The sequence below is a fragment of the Puma concolor genome, chromosome C1 (assembly GCF_028749965.1).
Source record: "Puma concolor isolate L17-30 chromosome C1, mPumCon1.1.hap2, whole genome shotgun sequence".
Classification (NCBI taxonomy): Eukaryota; Metazoa; Chordata; class Mammalia; order Carnivora; family Felidae; genus Puma; species Puma concolor.
The window spans coordinates 43,155,589-43,179,947 of NC_141674.1; the positions used below are offsets into that span (position 1 = coordinate 43,155,589).

Consider the following 24,359-nt stretch of genomic DNA (forward strand, 5'->3'; position numbering starts at 1 on the left):
TACAAAGCAGTTTTTTCGGATCCACTGACGGCCCTCTGAGGTGTGAAGAGGGACTTCACCAGCTACACTCGCTCCAAGAGGGCAGACGATTGTCCCGGCAATGGCCCAGATGCCACCCTCACGGCGCGCCCGTTTCTCCAAGTTACTCTAAGGCAACCTAAGTGTTACGGGGCGCTGCACATGAGCAAGCGCCCGACGGCCACAGCAAAGCCCAGAGCGGCGTGAAGCCAGCGGGGAGACTCTCTGCTCGGAGGCTGTGCCCCAGGTGACAGGAACTGGAATTCACCCAGGTGCCATGTGCCTCTCCAAACTTCAAGATGAGTGCTCTGCTCTGGAAACCCAGCTTCTGCCGGCAAAATGGGTCCGATGAGAAAGGTGCTGCCGAGCCGCCTGGCTTCCGGGCCACGTGTGGGATGAGAATCTAAAAGATGGTTTCTCTTAAATGAACTCCCCCTGGCAGGTGACTCAATTAAAAAGATATTTGCTGGCCAATGAGACAGAACGTTTCTAGCAGTGACAACTACTGCTCCCAATGATTTAATAAGTGCTAAACTTACTTATTTTCATGCCAGGGTTTGGAAAGAGGCACAAGCAGACCATAGTTATGGATATTACTATCTGGGGAACCTGCCGAGAGGGCTAAGAACCGAGACCAGAGCTTCTGAGGTTTCCAAATCTGGGGGACACCCCTCATACACGTCAGTAATGCATGAAATACACACCCAGTGACAGAAGAGACTGTGTACGTGAGCACTTCTGTTTACACTGCCTTCTTTGTCTGTCCTAGTGGTCTTGTGAAGCAGGTAGGGTAAGGGTAGTTATTCTTCCCACTTTGTAGGTGAGGAAACTGAGGCTCAGGGATAGGAAGTGGCTTCTTGCAAGACCCTCTACAAGTTAGTGGCACCTAAGACTTTTAAATTGTAGGTGGGCACCTCCACCTGCTTCCTCAGCGAGGTCCAATATTCTGTTCTGATATGACCTCGTCTTCCCACATATCCCCCCATCATGAAAGAACACAGAACTCATTTACTTACAGTGCTGGGAGTGGTTGCTGGTCGCAGGGCTTGGGGTAGACGGGCTGATGCTTGGAGCCCTGGGGACACTAACTGAGCTGGGGACCACAGCTGCCAGGCTTGGTGTCTCTGTGCTGTGGTTCTGGGAGGTGAGGCTGTGGACGGTGGTCCCAGGGGCTCTTGCGGTGTCGGCTAGTGTCCTCGTTGTGGTAGGAGCTAACATCGTAGTTGAGGTAGATTGAGGTGCTGGAGGGGAAACACCGTGGAGGTCACTTGGACAGAGAGTTTTTGTTGCCTTATGTCTAACCTTTTGCCTCTATGAATTATACTTATGAACTCATCCTCATGGCTCAGCTCAAATGCCACTTCTGGGAAGCCTTCCCTAAACCTCCTGAATGGACTATGACCTTTTCTTTAGCTGAATCCCAAGCACTTTGGGTTTATACTGCACACTGATTTGATGAAGACAAGTCATTAAAGCAAGACTATAGAATTAGGTGTGGGAAGACCACTGTTAAAGATTGGGAGTAAGGGAAAATCACACAAATCTACAAGGATTTTACATGCATATTATTACCCTGCTAGGTCGAAATTCTCACTCCACTATAAACAAAGTGGAACATGGAAATCCCAAATGATGCAGCAGATTTATGTTCAAACAAAAGGCCTTGGCCCTGTGTCAAGACTGAACGTTGAATATAAACCTGTATGGCCGAAGTCATGACTATTAGTCTCAATCGTATCACAAAAGGGCTTCTTCCTGTGTTAAGTTCTAGGTGAGGAAGAGGCAAGCTCAGAGTCACCTGCATATAAACAGTAACTGAAGCCATAGGGGTCAAGGGTTCTTAATTTCAGGTCTTTAAGGGGTTCCAGAAACCCCCTGAAACTGAATTTAAAATGTTGTATGTATATGTGCATTTTTCTTGGAAGTAAGAGGAGAAAGCCTCAGACGGACCCTGGGGAAAACCAGCATACAAGGAAGGTAAAGAAGAGACAATAAGTAGCCAGAAAAGACAGAGGAAAACCAGGAGCATATGTCATCCCAGAAGCCCATGGAGGGTGTTAGCAGGAGGGGGTCTCGCACTGCCAGGGGCCAGCCCTCCTGGTAGGTCTGCTTACCTCGGTAGCACCTCTTCATGTCTGGGCCCAGCCACATTGTGTCAGGACAGGCACACGTGTACTTGGGAGAGGGGCTGGAGATCTGAGGAGCAGGAAGGCACAGGTACTCACAGCCTCCATTGGGCTGGGCACTCAGCTCACAGGCATCTGCAGCTAATGGCACAGAGACAGAGACAGAGTTGGAGCAAAGGTAAGGCATGCCAATTCCTCCCTTCTCCTGAGGATGAGCCCCTTCCCACTCGGTTTGATCAAAAAGCTTTCTCTCCTTTTACTGGGCACCTTCCAGCAGTGTGTCTGGTGTTTTACCCCCACACTATCATTCAATCCTGACGACAACTCAGAGAGGTGGGTGTATGCCCCAGACTGACAGATAAAAGACACCAAGTTTCAAAGAGAAAAAAATCGTCTAAGTTATAACTCTAGGGATTTTAGAGATAGGATTTAAACTGAGGTCTATCAGGGTGCCTGGGTGCCTCAGTCGGTTGAGCGTCCGACTTTGGCTTAGGTCCTGATCTTGCGGTTTGTGGGTTCGAGCCCCGTGTCGGGCTCTGTGCTGACCGCTCAGAGCCTGGAGCCTGCTTCGGATTCTGTGTCTCCCTCTCTCTCTCTCTCTGTCCCTCACCCACTCATGCCCTCTGTCTCTCTCTCAAAAATGAATAAACATTAAAAAAAAATTTTTTTTAAATAAATAAACTGAAGTCTGTCAACTTCCAAAGCCTGTTTCCCCCCTCTGCCACATGCCACGTCTATTTCTTTTTTTTCTTTTTAAATGTTTTATTTATTTATTTTTGAGGGAGAGTGTGTGTCCAAGCGAGGGAGGGGCAGAGAGAGAGAGAGAGAGAGAGAGAGAGAGAGAGAGAGGGAGAGGCACAGAATCTGAAGCAGGCTCCAGGCTCCGAGCTGTCAGCACAGAGCCCGATTCAGGGCTTGACCTCACAAACCGCGAGATCATGCATGGTCTGAAGCCGAAATCGGATGCTTAACCCGACTGAACCACCCAGGCGTCCCATGTCTATTTCTTACTTAAATTTCTAGGTCTAGAATCAGGCACCAAGCTTATCTCCTTTCCCCACTGTGCCTTCCCACTGTCACCTGGCACCCACACCTCAGTTACAGTTAGACTTAGTACTATATCCTAGTGATAGAGGACGGGACAACCTAGTAGCAGGATTCCTGGCTTCTATTCCCAACCAACAAGCTGACTGCTATGGCCCTAGGATACGTTAGCTCACACTACTGCAAAATGGGTACACATAATAAATGAGAAGCAATGTGTTCCTTCATGGCAGAAGGAGCTCTTGAAATCAGATAGACCTGAGTTTGGGTTTCAGTTGTGCCACGCGCTAAAATTATTTTGCCTCTCTGAGCCAGTTTCCTCCGTTGTTAAATGGGAAAAGTAATACCTGTTCTTTGTAGGCAAAAATAGGGCTTTATATATTTTTTATGCCCGGCCTTATTTCACCAAGAGCTGAAGGAAATGAGAGAAAATATGTGACAGCGAAGCGCTCTACCAATGAGAGGGACTGTTGCTATACCTTCTGGGTGTGCTGAGACATTACATTACACGAACGTGAATGCAGCCTACCCAGGGGAGGGAGAGGACAAGGGCAGGGGACCTGGGACCAGGGAAGGCTCACCTCTTGGCTGCTTCAGCTCATGGAAGATGACAATGTCATGTGGGTTATTGAGGTTCTCAGCTAGGATGGAGATTTCCAGGCCATTGAGCCGATTTGCACTGAAAATGGCCTCATTCTCCAGGTCTGTCCAGAACACCTTGTCCTGTAGGGTACAGATGCAGAGGATGGGAGGCTAGACCGTAAGTCTGAGGGCCTGGCCCCAAACCACAGTCACAAGAACTGCCCTGCCATCTCCCCTGAGCTCTCCTGCCCACAGATTCGCAGGGGGACACTCAGCCTCTAGTCTGTGGCATATACTCTGGTTCCCTTCTGTCACAGAGGGCTATTTGTTGATTCTGGGCCTTGGCCTGGAGACTGCTCATTAATGCTGAGCTAGGTCTGCTTCCTGGAGTCCAGAAGAAACCGAAGGTTGGGTCTTTATAGCTGTTACCATTACTGGGGCCTGGGACCAAGATTGGAGGGGATATATGAGCTGCTGAGGACTTATTCCCTGCAAGGCTGTCCTACGGCTTCTGGTTATACACACATACACATCCAGTGCTTAGTTCACATAAGACTACAGGTGCATCTGTAGGCAAATCCATATTTATAGGTATAACCATGCAGCCTCATGCACAGATCTGGACACATACCCCTATGTTCATCTACACACACAAAGGCACGCTTGTACCTACATAAACACTTAACTAAGTATTGGTATACATATTTACATATTCACAAGCATGAGCACATAGAGAAAGGCACAATTTTAAGTGGATGCATTCATGTACACGTATGCACATACACCATACATGTACATGCCACATATATACACAAGCACATACATGTCTGAACACACCTGTCTTTCGAAGCAGGGGCTGGACTTGAAGGTGGGGCTTTGCCCACAATTTCAGAGCAGTGCTGAGTGAGGTCACTCCAAGCAGATATTGCCAATGCCCACCATAGACCAGTGTCCCCTTGCTTTCCCTCCCCTTGGTGGCAGAATTAGTTTAGGGGAAGAAATAGGTGTGTGAGACCTTGGTTGGTTCTGGCTTCCTCGTTCCCCGAGGAGAAAGGTTGTTAGGGTCAGAACACAGGTTCAGGAGGGTCTTGACTCTTCACCCTCTGGGGAGCTTTGCGAGGGCCGAGATGGTGTCCGACTCACTTCTGTGACCCCAGGGCCCAGCAAAGGTCAGTGAAAGTGTGCTGAACTGAACAGCACCTCTCAGGCTATTTCTAACAGTAGGTTTTATGGAAATATATATTCCTTCTTCCCTCTCTCCCTTTATTGGGTACTTCTGTATATGGGGGTTACAGTGCCAGGTGCTGAGGGTACAGAGAGGAAACACACATGGTCTAGCAACTTACCCATGAGAAGGGCTCTGAAAGAGGTCTTGGGAAGGGAACACAGGACAAGAGCCTGAGAGGCCTTTGTCTGTAGGGAGCTCACACATTGTGTACACATTTGGCTTCCCTATCCCTTTGTCTCCATTTAGATAAGTCTCAGAGAGCTGATCGGTTTGAATAAGGCTTTTCTAGGCTTCAGTTTCCTGATAGGGCCACGTCTCCTGTCACGGGGCTCACCTCAAACACAGCTATCCCAAAAGGGTGGCTCAGGAAGTCAGGGGAGGAAATCAGCATCTTTCTGTTGCCTCCGCTGAGGTCAATGCTGGAGAGTTGGTGCAGCTTGGAGTCTACCCAGTATAAGCGCTGGTTCAGCAAATCTTGGGGAGGAGAAAGGGGACAGAGGATGGGGTCTTGAGTTTGGGACCCCAACCAGGATCTCTGCTCCTCTGTGCCCTCTTCCCTACCCATATTTCTGGGCCTGGCCTCAGACTGAGGCCAGCCTGGGGCAACCGTCAGGAAATACAGGCACTGGCACTATTAGCGGGTACAGAAACAAAACCCATGGAGCTCCAGACGGTGGTCAGGATCAGGTAGTAGGACAGGCCCCCAATCCAGGGAAGGCAGGGCTCACCCAGGGTGATTCCATTGGGCCATTCAATGTTGTCTGACACCAGCGTTTGCCGGTCTACACCATTGAGCCCAGACTTCTCGATCTTGGCCTGGTACCCCCAGTCAGACCAATACATGAACCTAAAAGAAAGAAGAACTCAATTGTGCTTGTTGTCAGGGGACAGGGTTAGGGCTGTCTATGTCACGGCACTCAATGACCCACTGAATGTTGAAGATTGCGCGTGATGGGAACTGGGAAGGGCTCTGAAATCCACTGGAACCATCATCAAATCTAATAGTTAGCAGATGCGTTAGCTTCCCCTCATCTGAGAGCCTGGAGAAGCCCGTATTCACAGAGAGCTCATCCGGCCTCCGTGGCACCCCTGTGAGCCCCTTTCTCCCACTTCTGGCAGCTCTAACCAGAGTCCAAGAGGCCAAAGCAAAAAAGGCCCTTGTCAACCCTCTTTTAATTTCCTGGTGTGCAGAGGAGAAAGTGGACAGCTTACCCAGGGTCACACAGCTAGAACTCTGTCCAGGGTTTCTCTCTCTTCTTTCTTGAACATTTATTGAGTACCTACTCTGTGCCATTTATGGAGTACCTACTTGTGTGGCAGGCACTGAGCTGAGTGGTTTCACCTCACATACTTACAAATGCAGTCATCACTGCCCCTCTAATCCAGTCCCCACAGAGCAGGCAAATGAGCCTTCAAAAATGGAAACAAGTTGTCACTCTCCAGTTTTTAAACTTTACGGCGGCTTCTCCTATTGCCCTTAAAATAAAACCCCAAATCCTTACCACAGCTGACAGAGCTCTGCATCATCAGGCCCCTGCCTACCTCTTTGATTGTCTCTTCTGCCATCATCCCCACCTTTCCAAACCCCACACCTCCCCACGGGGCTCCTTAGTTCCTCCAGGGCAGGAACTAAGTTTCTTTGTCAGACAGGCCATCACAGAGCCTCGGGCCTCCTCCGCTCTTCCCCTGGTTACTTCTCAGTTACACATCTCTTCAGTACAAAACCTCCTCTGTGAGTAGGCTTACCCTGTTATTATCTCTCAAAGCACAGGATCTTTCCTTCCTAGCACTTACCCAATCAGTTTATTTATGTACACATTTGAGTAGTTTGGTGTATTTCACTGTCTATTTTCCCCACTAGTCTATAAGCTCCACCGAGGGCAGGCTCGTCCGTCTTGTGCCTCATTGTGTACCCGGCAGGTGGCTCATGCGTGATACAGAACAAGCTCTTATTTAATATTTGCTGAATAAAGTAATGTTTTCATTATTAGTTCCATTTTATAGATGAGTAAATTGTGGCTCAGAGGGGCTGACTTACCTCGGATCACACTGCTCATGAGCAGTGGAGCCAGCCTTCACATTTAAATACAAACTCAAGTGGAACTCGAGAGCCTGTGTGCTTAATTCTCCCCAAAACTGCCTTTGCTGAAACCAGGTGTCAAGCCAAGGCCGACTCTGGGCTCGGGGGGCCGAGTGGTTGCCCTGGATATTTTCTGTCAGCCACTTTGGATTCGCTCTTCACTCATCCCCGTTCTGCTCTGTACACCAAAAAACTGACCCATGTGCGAACCACATCAGTGGGCCTGGCTCCCTAGCCTTCTGGCTTCCAGGTGCATTCGGCAAAATATTTGAGCAGAGGGAGGGAGACACTGAGATCAGGATATTTGTTCTGGACTCCTCTCTACAAAGTTGCCTCCAGCTGGCTACTGCTCTGAAGGTGACCCTCTTTCCTTCCTGGACCAAGTACTCCTCCCTGCTCCTGCCCCTCAGTGCACTGTTAGGGACAGTGCATTAGATCTCATCCATGCCTCTGTAAAATAATTCCTTTGTTAAGCCCTCCTCAAATGATCTTAATTTGAGTATGCGGTGGGTTTCCTGCTGGGACCCTGACAGATCCATAATGGGCCTGAGATGAGCTAGGTATAACTATGTCGGGGGGAAGCATACAGGGAGCAGGGCTGAAGTGGGGGCTACGTGAGACAGCTGAGCATCTGTAGGGTGCCTGGTCCTGTGTGGGGTCCACCTATGTGTGTTCATTAAATGGCGGCTGTCAAGTCACTGCCCGGGGCCTCACACATTCTCTCAAGTGGCCACCCTGGCCCCCAGCTGTCCTCACTGGAAGAAGAGGATTTTCTTATCCCTGTTTAACAGTTAAGGAATCAGTAAATGGAAGAAACTAGTGATCCTTGTAAACTTAATATGACACAGCTGCCGAAAACCATGCCCTCTCAGGACATCCCCACTGAGGAAGGGAGGGAGGGGGCCTGCTCTGCTCAGAATCTCTACCCCCAAAAGGGAGGTGTGGCCAGATCAGGGCAGCCTGGGTGGTGAGGGACCCAGGGCACTCTGGGCACAGGGGTGGGCAGCCTGGAGCAGAGCAGACCCAGTGATCTTGGTCCTCCTGTCTTGCTGGCTGTCATGCAGGGCAGGGAGTAGACATGTTTGATGTAACTCCAGAGGCCAATGCAGAAAGTCAAAGTTAGGCAGATTTGGGAATGTGAGAAAAGATCCGAAACACTCTAGTGGGCAGAGCTGTCTTGAAATGAAACAGCCCCAGTGGGAAACCCTGTTCCTGGGAGCAAGGGAGCAGCCACCAGATGCCCACCTGTGGCATGCAGCAGCCTGAGGAAAGACTTCCCGCCCCAGGAGCTTCTACTAGGCAATCTCTGGAGCCCGATTCTGCTCTGACATGCTCTGATTCTATGATATGATGGGCAAGCAGTGGAGTCCAGGAGAAACCTGGGACCGATGCCCAAGGAACCCCTGGTCAGGGGTTAACAGTCTGAGGGACCCACACGGGCTTTCTTCCCTTGGGCTGCCTGAGCGGCTCAGGGCCGTCCAAAGTCTTCAAGAAAGCTCTTGTGACAGACACACCAGGACTCAGTGCCACTGGTGGGGGAATGGGAAGTCTGGGTGGGGACACTCACCCTCTCAGGGGGTCAACCGCGATGGCCCGGGGTTCACTGAGGTCACGGCTGAAGAGAGTACATCGGCGGCTTCCATCAATTGTGGCCACTGAGATGGTCTTGTTGCCTGAGTCAGTCCAGTAGATGTGCTTGTGGACCCAGTCCACCGCCAGGCCCTCTGGAGAGTGCAGCTGCTTGTCAATGAGGACCTCCTGCTCTGCCAGGTCGCTGGCCTTGTCCATGTAGGCGCTAGGAGCAACCAGAGCTGGCCGTGGGGCAGGTGTTCCAGCCACGGGTCCATCTGGAGCTGCCTGGGTGCCCTCTCCCTCTCTCAATTCCCTCTAGGCCATGGCAGTGGATTTGAGAGGAACTTGGCTACTTCCTATTCAACACATTTCCTGGGCCACCAAGGCAAGCATACAGGCTTGAGTCAGCCACAGCCTCTGGGCTGGAGGAGCTCAGGTTAGTGGGAGACGGGAATTTACAGACAGGTAATTACAGTGCAATGTGACTACGGAAAGCATCAGAGACTAGAGCAGCAGAGAAATGGAGACTCCATTATCCTGGAGAGCTGCAGAAGGCTCTGTAGTTGAGTCCTGAAAGACTAGTTCGCTAGGAGCGCAAGGAACAGAAAGCAGAAGGAATAGCATGTTCAGGTGCCCAGAGGTATGTGTTCTGGAATAGTGAGGTATTCGGTGGGGGTAGAGCTGAGTATGTGGGATACAGACTGGAAGTACATGTAGGCAGGGGCCACAACCTGACAGGCTCTGCAGGCCATGCTAAGCAGTGAGGATTTTATTCTGGAGGGAGTAATTGAAAAGGTCAGAGGACATGGCCAGAGAGGCATGTTAGATCACTGTGGCACTGATGCACTGGAAAGGGAGGGAGTGAAGGCAGGGAAACTGGCTAGGAGGCCATTACAGCATCCGGGTGAGACATGAAGAGTGTGCAGAAAGGCTGTGCCAGTGAGAATGGAGAATAGGGGCTGAGAACACAGTAGACACTCAAGAGGCAACACTAACAGGACTCTCTGTCTCCCAAATGCTGTTCTTCCCAAGGCTCTCTTCTCCCCCACGTCCTCTCTCTAGTTAATTAGTTCCATAGTGCCCACTGCCACCCAGAACTCTGGCTCTCTCATTGTGACAACTCTCTTAAGCTCCAGACTATAAAGCCAGCTGGCTCCTCTCAGATGTCCCATGGACACCTGGAACTCATGTCCAAAACTGCCCACCCCATTCCCCTCCCCTCAGCCAGCCTGAATGGGCAACCCCCCACCCTCGACCCCATCCTCCTCTACTGCTAAGATCTCAGAGAATGGCATCACTGCCCACAAAACCTTCCAAGCCAGAAACTGGAAACCCCCAGAATAGGTAGTCTGTCATCAAATCCTGCCTCTTCCAGGCATAACTGTTGGGCAGGCAAGGCTCTAGCTGCTTCTGTGTGTGTGAACTGAGTATGTGTCTGTATGTTGGGGGTGTGGTAGGCATCAAATTGTCCATGAGTAGGAATTGATAGATCTGCCTCCATCCATCCATCCATCCATCCATCCATCCATCCATCCATCCATCCAATCGTTCTTTTAACAGTCTACCCCATGCCTGGTCATCAGCAGTTCTGCCATGTGGATCTCAGGACAAACAAAGGACATGACGTCTAAAGGGGAGCCCAGGCATGCAGGGAGGCAGGCTTGTGGTATTTGAGAAAGACCTATGAGAGGACCTCCTCATGTTGTGTGAGGACTTCTGGAGAGCCAAAGTCCACTGACTATGGCATCAGACTGCGGGTAGTGCCAGCCAGGAAGGGTGCCCCATATTGGGTAAGAGGCCCCCCTCTGTACTTTTCTCTCAAGATCACCACAATAGATGTCACTATGTTATGACACTATGTTATGATCCTCCAGGCAGGACCAGGTTGAAGTCATCTTTGACTGAGTCAACCTCAGTCATCCCTAGAATCCAACACACAGATACACGAGTTGCTTTTAAAAGTCCTCACCAGGGGCACCTGGGTGGCTCAGTCAGTTAAGGGTCCTACTTCAGCTCAGGTCATGATCTTGCAGTCTGTGAGTTCGAGCCCCATGTCGAGCTCTGTGCTGACAGCTCAGAGCCTGGACCCTGCTTCAAATTCTGTGTCCGCCCCCCCTCTTTGCACTTCCCTGCTTGCATTCTGTCTGTCTCTCTCAAAAATAAATAAACATTAAAAAAAAAAAAAAAGTCCTCACCAAAGTCAGAAAGTCTTCCTTTCTGCCCCAGTGGAACATTTCCTGTGTCTTGCTCTGCCCCACCAGGCCACCAGAGGTCAGTCAGGCCCAGGTGCCTGGGGCTGCTCTCCCAACAGAGCTCTCAGCCCAGGCCAGCCCAGGCCAGCCCAGGAGAAGGAGAAGGTCTGGCAGCTCCGTATCCATGGTGATCGCATGTCCTTTCCCAAGTCCCAGTCCGTCCTGAGGGATACTCAAGGTGGGGGTGGGCGGGGCACAGAGGCTACCATTCCTCTCCCCCTCTCAGGCCCCCACTCTGCCCAGGCCTGGCACTGCTCACCTGTAGATCTTGCGGTAGGAGAGGTCACACCAGTAGATGCGATTGGTGGCAACTTCCACATCCAGCGCCACGACATTCTTGAGCATGGGGATGAGGCGTGAGTAGTCCCGCTTCACCAGATCGATCCTCCGCACTTCATGACGGTTAGTGAAGATCAGGGACGGGCTTCTGCCGGCTGCCGTGCAGGAAGGTTGAGAGAAACGGTCAGTGCAAAAGGCAGGGAACTGTCACTCGATGGCTTGGGTGAGGCCTAATTTTCCTATAAAACGGGGCGAGGGGTGCAATTCCTGCCTCACAGCTCAGAGGAGCAGATGAAATATAGGTATGAAGAGCATCGGTACAAAGTACCATGTATAACAGAACGATTTTCCTTCTCTTTATTAGACACAAACTCCCCCCAAATCTTCTATGACTGCCCACTTCGTTAGGCTCACACTGAAGGCCTCCTGTGGTGCGACCCCGAGCAACCCTTCCAGCCTCATCAATCACCCCCTAACACACCTCGATTCCAGCCACCAGACCACCCGTCATTACCAAGCCATGGCAGAGTTTGGCCACCTCGGGCCTTTGCTAAAGTGGTCCCCTCTACCTAGCACGAGCTGCTCCCCAACTCCCCTGTGTAGGGCCCCACTGCAATAGTTCAAGGGGCAACATGAGTATTAAGTGTTCTAGAAAGAAGACTGAGGCTACAGTGTGAGGTCAGACGTCAGAACTAGGGGGAGAGTTGGAAGAGGTGAGACTCGGGGAGGTCATCGTGAGTCTTCAGTTTAGGCACAGTGTGTGTGGGGACGTGGCAAGAGATGAAGCTTCAGCGGTTGCCGGGGGCCAGATTTCGAAGAGTCCCGTGAGCTGGGTGTGGAGTTTGTACTTTATTCTGAGCCGGTAGCAGGGGTGGGATGCGTGTTATGGCACAGATCATATACGTGCAACAGACAACACATGACAGCCCGTGCACACACAAAACCCATTTTTAGATTTAGGATTATATTTTAGGAAGCTCGCTAGTGACCCAGACATTACTGGCTACTCAGTGTGAGGACCGCTGTGCCACAGGCCTGTTAGGACTAGCACCTAACTCTGGCTGCCACTTTTCCAGCCTGTTTTTAGATGTATCCGGCCACTCTCAGGTACCAGCACTGTCTGAGCGGCAACACGTGTCCCTGGAGTTGCCTGGGCCTTCTCCCTGTGTTTCAGCTGACACTTCTGCAGGCCACCCGGTCCCTGTCACTGTGCATCTGTGCCAAGCTGATGTGTTCCCTGGGGGCAGGGCAGGACTGGCACGGAGCCACGTGGGGCCTGGGCCCGTGACCCATGTGTGGATGGAGCAGGGTGGGAGTGAGAGGGAGGGTGCGGTACTGAAAGAGAGCGCAGAAAAACAGGACTCCAGGTGCAGGAAGGAGAAAGAAGGAAAGCCAACCTCAAGGCCCTGCCATTGACCGTGCGATTTTCCTCATCCCAAAACGAGAGCAGGGGCACTATGTTGCGGAAGGCAGGAGTGGGCTTAAGGGGTTATCTTGAGGCGATTTTTACTGAGAGCTGCATCCGTGACAGGAATCCAGTGTGCTGATGATCTGAGTTTTGTGTGACTGCACTTGAGATGTTCATTTGCGGGGGTCCGTGATTACGCGGCAGTTGGGTGGCATTGCCACTGCACGTATACAATTCAGGGTGTGGGTTACGTGCATCCCACGTGGGGTGAGAACAGGCCACACGTTACGTGTGATGTGATGTGCGTGTTGCATACTGTGCAGTTGGGGTGGTATGTTTTTGGGTTTGCTGGCTACAGGTCCATTACCGTGGCTGCTGTGCTGTTACAGTACCTACACCGTGCATCGTATTAGTGCATCTGAACTCCAGACTCCTGTGTCCAACTGTCTCCTCACAACCTCTGCTTAGATGTCTAAGCAGTTTTCTTACCCTTAACATGCTGAAATCAGTCTAATATTCCCCCGAACCTGCTTCTCTCACCGTCTTTCCCAGCTCTGTAAATAGCAGTCCTGTTTTCCCAGTTGTTTGGCCAAAAACCTCAGCATCATCTTTGACTCTTTTTTTCTCTCACGTCCCACATTCGATTGGTAAGTCCTATCGTTCCAAAGAAACCCGGACCTTCAAAGTATGTCCAGTCTGTCTGCTTCTCATTATTTGCACTGCAACATCCTGGTCCAAGCCATGCTCTCCTCTCTTCTGGGTTATGGCAAAACCCACTTACATGGTTTCCCTGCTTCTTCCCTTGCCCCCTACAGTGTCCTCCTAGCACAGCAGCCAGAGGAAGCCTGTGAAAGTGTAAGGCACACCGTGTCCCTCCTCGACTCAAACCCCTCAAAAGCTTCCCCCAGACTTGGACTGAAATCAAGAGTCAGCCCTTACAACGGTCTAGAAGGCCTTTGTGATGTGCCCCGAGTCACCTCTCCAAATTTATCCCCTATGCTCCTTGCTCTACTTGCACTGGCTTCCATGCTGTTATCTGAACACACCAGGCGTGCTCCTGAATTAGGGCCTTTGCACTTTCTGTTCCTTCGGCCTGAAATGCAGTTCCTGCAGATACATGCATGGCTCCTTCCTTCACCTGCTCCAGGTCTTGACTCAAATGTCACCTCCTCATGACGCAGAGGGCATCCCTGACCACTCTACCTGAAACTGTAACCCACTGCCCTCCTGGGCCTCCCTCCCCCCTTCCCCACTTCGTATTTCTCTTTCCCTGGTAGGCCCATCTGTCATGCACTGTATTTACTTATCATATTTCTTGTCTGTCTCACTCACTAGGATGTAAGTCCCATGAGGGCAGACAGGGATCTGTGTCTGTTTTGCTTCCTGCCAAATCCCCAATGCCTACAAGAATGTTAGGTGTTCACTATAAAGAATGGAATAGGATGGATTCAGCTGGCTGAGCTGACCCACGGGTAGCTCTGCCCAGGTCATGCGCTTTGTGTGGACTACCCGTGTTGTGTGTGTAGTCTGCATGGTCCAGCTTGGGTCTATACGTCGTGAGTGGTGCATGTGCAGTCTCTGTGGGCTACACTGGGTGGCTCTGTGCGGGGTCTGTGTGGGTGTTAGTGTGGAATGTGTTGTGTGGATGACGTATACTTACAGTCTGAGCACTGTGTGTGTCACCTGCTTTCTGTGTGTGTATATGCGCATGTGTACCCATCTGCTCCTCACATATGTGCAAGCACGCTGCTTTCTGTATCCTCGCAGAGCTGCCCCCTTGTTCCCCACCTTAGGGTGCCCATACCGACGGCCTTGCAGTTCTTGGTCAGCGTGTCCATCTCGTAACCCGGGTGGCACTCGCACTTAAAGTAGCCTTTGTAATTGACACAGATCTGGCTGCAGGCGTCTGGATCCTTACACTCGTCGATGTCTGTGGGGAGGAGCCCAGGTCAGAACTGGCAGGAGGATCTGCCTCCGCTTGGTGGGGGGGGGGGGGGGGGGGGGTGTGACAGGAGGGTCTCACCGCCACAGGTCTTCTGGTCCAGGAGCTGGTAGCCTGCTGGGCACGTGCACTCAAAGCCAATCTTGAGGTCAGTGCAGATGTGGGAGCAGCCGCCATTGTTGTGCAGACACTCGTTCAGCCCTGGGGAAGGGACACAGGCTCCTGAGGGTCCAGGAGCCCAGGCTAGGGTGGGGGCAGGAGAGGGGTAGGGCCTAGAGCTGAAGCAGAGACTCAGGGCAGCGGGACTCCCACAGAACCAGGATGCTCTCCAACCTCACTGAGCCTCAGTCTCATGAACCGGGTGACTAGGGAAGAGGAGGCTCAGAGAGGGGGCAGGTCCTTGGTCAAGGCCAGACACAAATACAGGGACAAAGTGGAAGCAGAACGCAGGTCCTTTGCCTCCCAGACCAGAGCTCTGTCTATCAGAGGCAGCTTGGCTGCCTGAGTTCTTTCCTTTCACAAACACGTTTCTTACAAATCCTTCTTCCTTGTGACCTCATCGTACATGGACCACATCCAACTCTCAAGATACCCCAAGAACCCCTTCTGAAATGCCCTTGCTTAAATATCTCCAGCCTCATGGAGCCCACTTTCCTCCTAGGTAGCTGGTTCCACCTGGAACAGGCCATTATAAAGCTCCTCCTCACTGGACTGGCCTCCCTGAAGCTTCTGCTTCCACTCCAGCTTTACTGGGTGGGATTGGCCAGAGTCTGATGGCTCCCTCAGAATCTCCTTTAAAGTGCTAATTTGTGGGGGTGCCTGGGTGGCTCAGTCGGTTAAGTGTCTGACTTAAGCTCAGGTCATGAACTCACGGTTTGTGAGTTCAAGCCCCATGTTGGGCTCTGTGCTGACAGCTCAGAGCCTGGAGCCTGGATTCTTTGTCTCCCTCTCTCTCTGCTCCTCCCCACTCTCACTTTGTGTGTGTGTCTCTCTCTCAATAAAGATTAAAAAAAATTTTAAGTGCTAATTTCTGGTGCCCTGCCATTCAAGAGCCTTCCTCTGGACATATTCCCTCTGTCCATGTCCCTCCCTGGACAGGGCCCTGTAGTCTGCCGTCCAGAGGGAGTCTGAACAACAAAGGCTGCCCCTACTGAGCTTGTGGTTATCTAAGACCCCGGGCTTTTTCTACATAGAGCTGCTGCTTGGTCAGTTCTCTCCCACCATGAAATACAATAGATTATTTCCACCTGCTCTCCTCTCAGCACCCGTCCCTCTTCCTACACTTAGCCACAGGCCTGGTCCCAGGAATACCAACTGCTACAAAGGGTGAAGGGATGCCAGGAGGTTACCCGGTCTCCTCGTCCTCCACCCCCTCATCCCCTCTGGCAGAATCCTAGGGGACGTCAAGGAGGCCAGGACCAAGGCTCACCATGTTCTCATAGCATCTTCTGAGCTTTGCAATCCCAGAAGGTGAATTCTGCAAGCCAAGAGAAGGTGCCATGCCACCCTTCTACCCACCAGGCTCGTGCACTGCCGCTCCAGCCAAGCCAAGCAGAGCTGAGCCCGCCATGGCCATGCACATGGCTGGTCTGAGCTGCCCACCCCAGGCCATGCACAGCTGTGGGTGCCCCCGCTCCAGCCTGAGCCATGCTTAGGGAATAGGGACCCCTTTACCCCTGGGCCTCCTCCTGTTTCCCGGGGACGTTGGTGGAACTGAAAGAACAAGATGACAGCAACCCCATGACTGGAGGATCTCAGGGTGACTCAGCCAGGCCCAGCCCTGGGAAGGCCCAGCCCAGTGGGGTGGGCAGTACCATGGCAGCTTTGGGGTGGTCTGTGTGGGGATCCACCCCCGGGAATCTTCTGTCACTCCAAACCTTCCCTGCCCTCTCCCATACCGTATTATCCCCCCAGTGCTGTCCATCCATCTGCTCACCACTCACCCACTGCCTCATCCATGCCCCCACTTGCTGCCCCCCTTTCCCTCTCTAGGAAGCTCCAGGTAGTAGCAACTCAACAGCTGTATTTATGGAGCACTTGCCAGACTGGCATGTGTCGGATGGCCCAGAAAAGGGAAAGCTCAAAGTGGCTCAGGCTTCTATGAAAGAGGACAGCACAGAGTCCTCCAGGGCCGAGGTGCCTGGGGGCAAGAGAATGGGTCGTGGGTCTGGACTCTGTGGCCCCTGCTCTGGAAAAGCCAGAGCCGAGGCGGAGGCTGAAGGGCATGTCTGGGCCTTCCCAATTCTATCTAGCCTGGAGGCGATTGATTCTGCTGGGGGCCTGCAGGGGAGGAGGGGTGGTGGTCCAGAGGCCTGAGTGGCATCTGAGGCCCAGCAGGGAAGGAAGGGGCAGTGTCACCTTCCCCAGCACGTGCGCCTACCTGCATGCTCACACGCACCAGCTCATGTGCAAAGGCACCGACAGGCCTGTGGACTCCACAGACACATTCACACAGATGCGGGGACACGCAGAGACACGAGATGCGGTTCCCTTGCCTCACTCAGAGGAGGAGCCACGGACACAGATACTGGCCTCTCACCAGCACAGAGACACAAATACATGCGTACACACTTCTCTCAGGTATATCATGCAAAAGACCAGAAAGAAGAGATTTAGTAGGTTAGTGTCCCTGGTGAACTCCCAATCTGGGCGGGGTAGGGGGTTAGGCTCCATTGCTCCCACTTCTCTATCCTCTTTTCCCTAGGCTTCTTCTTCTGGAACTCTACCCGGCAGGGCCCTTGGCGGAGGGGTGGGGGCAGGAGGGCCCAAGAGGAGAATCTGTCCTGCAAGCTTAGGTGGAGCCTGAGTGACCTTCACCCAACCACTCTTCCATTCAAAATCAAGTTTTAAATCTCAAAAAGGGGTGGAAATATGCCACTCCTGGGGAGTTCTAGAGAATGAAACCCCCCTGAGTGCCCAGGATGGGAGGTGCTGGGTAGAAATGAGTCTGCCAGGAAGGGAGGGTCCGATCTAGGCTCTGTCCCCCCAGGAACTCTCTGTTCAAACCCCTGACCTTGGCAATAAACCCTCCTGGAGCCCACACTGGGTTTCCAGCATGTTCAGTGGGATGTTCACTTCACCTACAGCCCAGACCTTCTTTTTAGCTTGGAACACACCCTGACAGCTGTAGTTATTAGGACCGTTGCCTCATTCTGCCCCTCACTCACGCCCAGCCTGTTAAGTCTTGTCTCCCAGATTGTCTGAGCTCCTCCTCGGGGTCAGGTTGGTGCTACCTTCTGCTGATTGGTCTGCCTTATCCTCACCCCAGGCCTGGCCTGAGCCAGGTGGCCCTGGGATCCACTTCAGTTGGCCACCTGCCTGCTGTCCCCTGCCTCTCCCTCTGCAGGGGGCTGGCTGGGAGGCCTCAGAGGCCAGGGCCCTGGCTAAGTCAGGAGGGCAGAATTACTGAGGAAGAAAGTTTCAGAGTGAGCACATACTCAGAGGTCTGAACGCAGAAGGAGTGAGGAGGAGAGTCCGAGTTTGTGAGAGGAAGCATAATTGAGCATCCGGATTGGAAAGAATAGGCAGTTCGATTTGTAGAGATGCAGAACGAGGCCCCAAAGGCAAAGAGCTCCGTCTGAGGCCACAGGACAGCCCACGAGTCCAGAGAGAGGGTGAGAACAGAATGTGTGCAGTATGGCAGGCACGGGCCTCCACTGGGATGCCAGGAGGGGGTGGGGGTGGGGGGTTAGTCCAGCATCCAGAAGTAGACAGGTACTGTACCACACTCTTTCAGAGGCTCATCCGACCAGTCCCGGCAGTCCCTTTGAGCATCACACACTTTCCCGCCGTCCACGCACTCGCCACTCTTACACTGAAATCTGCGGGGACCCTCACATGTTGACTCTGTCGGGCCGGACAAGAGAGTGGACAGGACCTGTGAGACCTTGGGCAGGGAGGGCTGGGCTGGGCTGGGCCAGGTCCCTGGGAGGTGAGCAGAGCTCCAGCCCCAGTCCTCCTGGTCTCTACAGGGCCCAGGACAGACAGTTGAATACAGGGCTGGTGGGAGCTCTGTTCATAGAAGTACAGGACCCCAGGGATAATCAGGACGCCCAAGCATCATCTAGCTGGGCAGGGCCAGAAGGTGGCGGTGTCTGCACCTGATCTGGCAGTACTGGGGCCCTGAGAGGGAAAAATGGGAGCCCTGTGGAGATCCTGGGGGCTAGACTGACCATCTGAAGGAGACCTGTGCCCTAGAGACCCTCCATGAGGGAGGCTGCCTCACTGCCCAACCCTTTATCCATTTCCCCAGATGACCCAGGGTCAGGGTCCCAGAGAGTCATCTGAGAATTAAGGAGGCTCCCAGCAGGGGACTGAGCTTCTTCTCACTCTGGGAAGGAAGCCACTTGGAGGCTCAGGTGTGGACAAATGGTGGGGGCTGGACTTCCTGCAGTGTCTTTTCACATCCCCCTAGGCCTCTTTCAGCTTTTTGCCAAGTCCTTTAAAATCTGGTTCTGGGGCCAGTAGGCCTCCAGGGAGTAAATCTGGGTAATTTAGGGGGCAAGGGATGCTCCAAGGGAAGACACAGCTCAGGGACCGAGGGGAGATCTCTCCAAACTCTGCTCTCTCTGGAGCCTGGGAATGCTCAGGCCTCTTCTTCGAGGAGGATGTTCCCCTTTGCCCCCAACTCCACGCACCCTGCAAGCAGCCAGCTTCGTCACTCCCGTCCGGACAGTCCTGTTCCTGGTCGCAGCGCTTGATTGTAGGGACACAAGTCCCATCCCCACACTGGAACTCATCCCCACGGCAGGTCCCCAGTGCTGCCAGGAGAGGGCAAGGAAGGAGCGTCAGGGCCAACATGGTGTTGGAAAAGCTCTCCTCCCCCAGCCCCAGCCCCCATCCACCCCTGGCAAGAACAGAACCGGTGGCTGAGCTTGGGAGTCCTGACAGGACACCTGGCCAAGGCACTTCCAGTATACAGATGGGGAGACTGAAGCTCAGAGAGGGGGAAGGCCTCACCCAGGATCACACAGCACTCTGGCTGGCAGAGCCAGTCTAAAACTCAGGTCTCCTGTTTTCCCATCCACTGCCTCTCCCCAGGGCCACCCATCTACAGCCAACACGTGGCCTTTTTTTGAGTGTTGGTGTTCATTGGTTAATGACTTCATCCCTTCAGCAAACCCTTCCTGAGTGCCCACTGCATGCGGGGCACTATGTGGGGTGTGGGGAACCCAGAGGCTACTGAGAGGCTCTCCATCCTCTAGGAGCTCAAGGGTGCCGGGGGGGGGGGGGGGGGGGGGCTGAGGAATGCACAGAGGACATCACAGAGTCGGCCACGCTGTAGGATAGGGTGGTTCAGGGTAGCCCAGGGGGAGAGACCCAGCCCAGCTGGGAGGATTGAGGCCTTGAAGGACAAGCAAGCCCAGCAGGTAAGGAGGGTTGGGGGAGCTCCTGAGTGTTTCAAGGTCTCGGGCATTGGAGCCAGCGGGCAGGGAAGGGCAGGGGTGGGAGGCATGACAAGGAGGGCAAGACCAGAGAAGACCCTTGACCTGTGGGGTTAGACCGGAACCGCGCAGCTTTAGAGCCTTGGGGACCTCAAACAAGACTCCACCTTCCCCAAGCCCACGCCCCACCGTAACCCAGGTAACCCGGGCGGGCGGGGCAGACGCCCCGGAAGCCCGCACATCTGGCCGGCCGGAAGGGGGCGGCGGGGCCGCGCAGGGGCCGCGCAGTACGGGGGGCGGGGGCTTACGGCAGTCGGCCTCGTCCGACTTGTCCTTGCAGTCGCGGTCGCCGTCGCAGCGCCAGCCCAGGTGCACGCACTCGCCGCTGCGGCAGGCGAACTGGGCGGCCGCGGCGCAGGAGGCGGGCGCGGCGGTGGCCCCGGGGCCCGCACGGCCGCACAGCTCGGCCGCCTCGTCCGAGCGGTCCTCGCAGTCGAACTGACGGTCGCAGACCCAGCGCTCGGGGATGCAGGCGCCGCCGCCGCCACCACCGCCCCCGCAGCGGAACTCGCGGGGCCCGCAGGCCGGGTCGGCGCAGCCGCGCTCGTCGCTGCCGTCGCCGCAGTCATCGTCGCCGTCACACACGAACACGGCGGCCAGGCAGGAGCGGTTGCTGCACTGGAACTCGTGCGGGGCGCACACTGCGCGGGACAGAGAGCCGGGTCGGCCCGGCGCCCCGGCGCCCCGGCCCCTCCGGCCCCGCTGCAGGGGCCCTGACCCTCGCCCACCGGCCGCATGCGCTCTGCGGGGCCCGACGGTGGATGTGCCGTCAGGGACTGCACGGGGGCTTCCAATCCGGGGCCATGCAGGGGGGTCTTGGGCAACACGCTTGCCCACGCTTGCCCTCCCTTGAGCCTCCGTAGCCTCACTGGGAGCGAGAATTCCCGTCCCGCCTCCAGCATGGCGGTGGGGCTAGGAGCGCTTCCGCGGCAGGGCACTGCCTGTCTTGAAGGGCCTTGTGATATTCCTAGGAAATACCTAACGTGACACTGACCTTTCCCAGGTAACGAGGTCTGGAGCTGTCTCCTAACAGCACAGCTCCAGGCCCCTTCCCCCCCCACACCCCCCTACCTGGCCCGCACTATCCCAGTTAAGTCCCCTGGCCTGGCATCCAAGGTCACTGGCACGGAACCACTGCTCTACCCCAACACCTCACTCCTGCACACACCGTGGCTTCAGCCATACTAGACTATCTGCCCACCTGCTCACCTCCAGGTCTTTGCCCAAGCTGTTCCATCTGCTGGGTGCTCACCTCTTGCCCACCACCGTCTCAATTTCACAATGAGGAGTTCTCATCGTTCAGGGGCCCCAATTCCACCTCTTTCACAACGCACTTTGGCTCTCCTACTTGGGAAGCCTCCCTCCACCTCTGCTTTCCTTTCGGGTGCCCTTCACAGCATGCTCAAGTGTCTGGGCCTGATGACCTTCTCTGTCTCCCTTGTGACAACCGCATGGACAGGTTCTGAGACTGACCCAGCTTTGTCCTGAGGGCCTGGCACAGAGCTCCGGGCAGTGCACGGTGTGGAGCGGATGGATGCTGGACCAGCCCAGGTGTGAGGGGTAACTAAGGGATGTGCAGTAGTTAAGGGCATAGGTCACTGGCCCTGCCTGGGGCCCTGGGCTTCCTCTCTCTGGTGAACTGCTCGGTTCAGAACCTGGGAGGGCCTTGGAGACCACCAGCCCAACCACTAGTTTACCGATGGGGAAACTGAGGCCCAGAGAGGAGCAACTTGCCCAGGGTCGCACAGAACCAGAACTCAGGTTTGGGGCTCTTCTCTCCTACTCTGACCCCTCTCAGCTTTCTGGTTTTCTCCTCTTTTCCTGGAGTGTAAGCTGTTTTCCGAGCAGCGACCTCTTCACCTTTGCCTACTTCATTCCTTACACAGAGGCCATGAAAAAGCGTGGGGACCCAGGTGGGACATGAATGCAGTGGCTATGGCCTTGGGTAATGTGGTGGTGGCAGCAGCACCAGATCTCTCCACATGGGGGCGCCAAGAGTCTGTTTTAATTTTTCTGATAGAAAAACGTCATTTTTCATTGTTACTGGACATAAAATAGAATGATGTCTTCAGTTTCACAATGTAGGCAGCTCCTCATGTGTTGCTGACGGCTCTATCAAGTTTCTGACAGTTGCTTTTTTCCCCCCTTCTGGGCTTTTGGGATGTTGGGGCACTGGTGGGAAAAGCACACATTACCTTGTGGTGTCTGCCCCTCAAGATTACTCAGATGCCTAGATTAGCTCCCTTCTTTCCTGCCAGACTCAGCCTGCACATGTCTGGGGGGAAGGACTCACTAAGTTTAGCGTTCTGGGAAGATGTGCTTCTTTATACTGAGTTCTCCCTGAGGTTCAAAGCTGACAGCAATATCGAGAGCCATATTCTCAGATCTGCATCCAGAGACCCCACTCCCAGCACTCACAAATGGGAGCAGCTCTGAGGGAGGAGAGAAGGAGAATTCTTCCTCTGCCCAGGTGGTTGGGAGCTATAGCAGAGACACTCAGTGAGACCTTCTAACGCCTCCCCTCACCTCCCCATCTCCCTCCCAAGACGTGCCCTAGTTAGAGATACTCCCACCCTGTGCAATAGGGGCTGATGGCCCTTAGAGCTGGGGAAACATCTGATTATGGGTGGGTAAGGAGGGAAGTGGATTTTCATTGGCCAGCGAAGCTCCGCAAAATCATCACAGCTGAAGAAACAGGCCAATGCCATCACCAGGGCTTTGAAACTGCTGGCCCCAGCCAGGATCTCCCCCCCACACCCAGATGCTTCCTGCTTCAGACACCTCAGAACTCCAGACTTGGAATCTAGAATGCTGTGACTCAAAAGGCTCCAGAGAGCTGGCATTTCCTCTGGGCTAGGGAGGATGGAGAGGATGTAAATATAGAGGCTGGTGGAGGAAGTGGGGTAGGAGGCAGTGGTGGGTAAGTGCCTGGCAAAAGCCCCCATAATACTGCAAACCACCCCTATCTCAGCCCAGCCTGCAGCCTCGTTATCAACAGCCAGTCTGTCTCCCCTATTAATCATGAGCTCCCAGAGGGAGGAGCGCGTAGGATTCACCTCATCATCCTTTCAGAGCCTGGCTCCAGGCCTGGCACACAGGAGGTGTCCATCGAATGGAAACAAGCATAGCCCCACTGGCCCAGGACCTGCTGGCCTGCTCCCTGGGAAGGAGATAATCCTGTGTTTGAAGCTCACTGATGTGGAACTACCCCAATGACCACTTCCATCTGTCCCTGCCGAGGCTGCTGGGGATGTCTTCCCTGCCCTGTGACATTCGAGCTCACCAGTCTGAGATTTCAGCATCAGACGTCCTTCACACTTCAGGAGTCTGCCCCTCCCCCCGGCACCACCAGTGCCCTGGCCCAGGCGGCCACCATTACTTGCCACGTCCCAGCTCTGGCCCCCTGCCCTCGCTCGGAGGTTGGTGGAGACGGATGGAATGGATGAGCAGATGTCAGATATGGTAGAAGTACTCCTGGGCTTGGCTATCGAGAGCTGGATTTGAATCTCCGTTCCATCACTCAGCCTCGGGTGCTTTTTCCTCACTTGTCTGAGCCTCAGTTTCCTTACCCGTAAAATGGGAATGATCATGGCTGCTCGTGAGGTGGTTGTGAGGATGAAAGCAGGAAATGTCTCTCCAGAGTGCCTGGCCATTACTAGTGTCCTGATCGTTACCCTTTGCTCTCCACCCACCGAGCCCCAGAGAGAAGGCCCCTCCCAGAAGTGGCTGCTGCTCCCCAGTGCTGCCTGACCCCCTTGTAGACCCCGCGACCTAACCCAACTCACAGGTGGCACAGCCGGCCTCGTCTGCTCCGCTCTCACAGTCCTTCTCCCCGTCGCAGCGCCACGAGGCGGGCACACACTTGTGGCTGGCAGGTCCACAGCTCAGCTTCTCTGCGGGACACACCTGTTTGGCTGTGGAGACAGACACAAGGGCATGGCTTAGGCAAGGGGGACCCAGGGCATGGCGCCAACCAGTCCTACTGCCCGACTCCGGCCACCTGGCCTGAGCCCCTGGGAATCCATCAGGGCCCTCCTGCCCAAGGTCCCGGTTTCTTCATCTGAGAAGCAGCCACTGTCTGCCCCTGAGACCCTCCGAATCCTACATCCGATCCCCCCACTCCCTGTCTAACGCCCTTTCGCGGGTCCCTGGCCCCTGGCACTCAAGCCTCCCTGACTGCCTCACCAGCCCCACCCCCCTCCCTCCAAACCTCCCCTTTCAGCTCCAGCAACGCAAAGCTGCACGCTTCTCTGTCATCTCCCCTCTGTGTGCCCTGGGGTGAAATATACTCCAATTTAGCCTCGGTTTAGCTTTCAGATCAGTGACTCGGCGATCTGAACCTGTGGATTTGGAGGGCTCACCAAAGCCCCAAGAGCTCCCTCGG

At 54.1% G+C, this 24,359-nt stretch overlaps 1 protein-coding gene across 10 annotated transcripts in view; it reads right to left on the reverse strand.

Annotated features, from left to right (window-relative positions):
- Positions 1 to 24,359, reverse strand: part of LRP8 (LDL receptor related protein 8) — an 80,262-nt gene that overhangs the window by 13,107 nt on the left and 42,796 nt on the right. For 2 of the 10 annotated variants that reach the window (XM_086717025.1, XM_086717029.1), the window contains exons 4-16: positions 23,761 to 23,889; positions 20,224 to 20,616; positions 19,169 to 19,291; positions 18,255 to 18,377; positions 14,613 to 14,732; positions 14,394 to 14,519; positions 11,162 to 11,336; positions 8,646 to 8,873; positions 5,727 to 5,845; positions 5,333 to 5,472; positions 3,770 to 3,911; positions 2,133 to 2,285; positions 1,035 to 1,259 (exon numbers count right to left, since the gene is read on the reverse strand). In XM_086717025.1, coding sequence (XP_086573151.1) covers positions 1,035 to 1,259; positions 2,133 to 2,285; positions 3,770 to 3,911; positions 5,333 to 5,472; positions 5,727 to 5,845; positions 8,646 to 8,873; positions 11,162 to 11,336; positions 14,394 to 14,519; positions 14,613 to 14,732; positions 18,255 to 18,377; positions 19,169 to 19,291; positions 20,224 to 20,616; positions 23,761 to 23,889 — 2,196 coding nt within the window. Of the gene's footprint in view, positions 1 to 1,034; positions 1,260 to 2,132; positions 2,286 to 3,769; positions 3,912 to 5,332; positions 5,473 to 5,726; positions 5,846 to 8,645; positions 8,874 to 11,161; positions 11,337 to 14,393; positions 14,520 to 14,612; positions 14,733 to 16,205; positions 16,245 to 18,254; positions 18,378 to 19,168; positions 19,292 to 20,223; positions 20,617 to 23,760; positions 23,890 to 24,359 lie in introns of all 10 variants that reach the window. The other 8 variants (XM_086717028.1, XM_086717030.1, XM_086717033.1 and 5 more) reach the window with 6 other exon arrangements.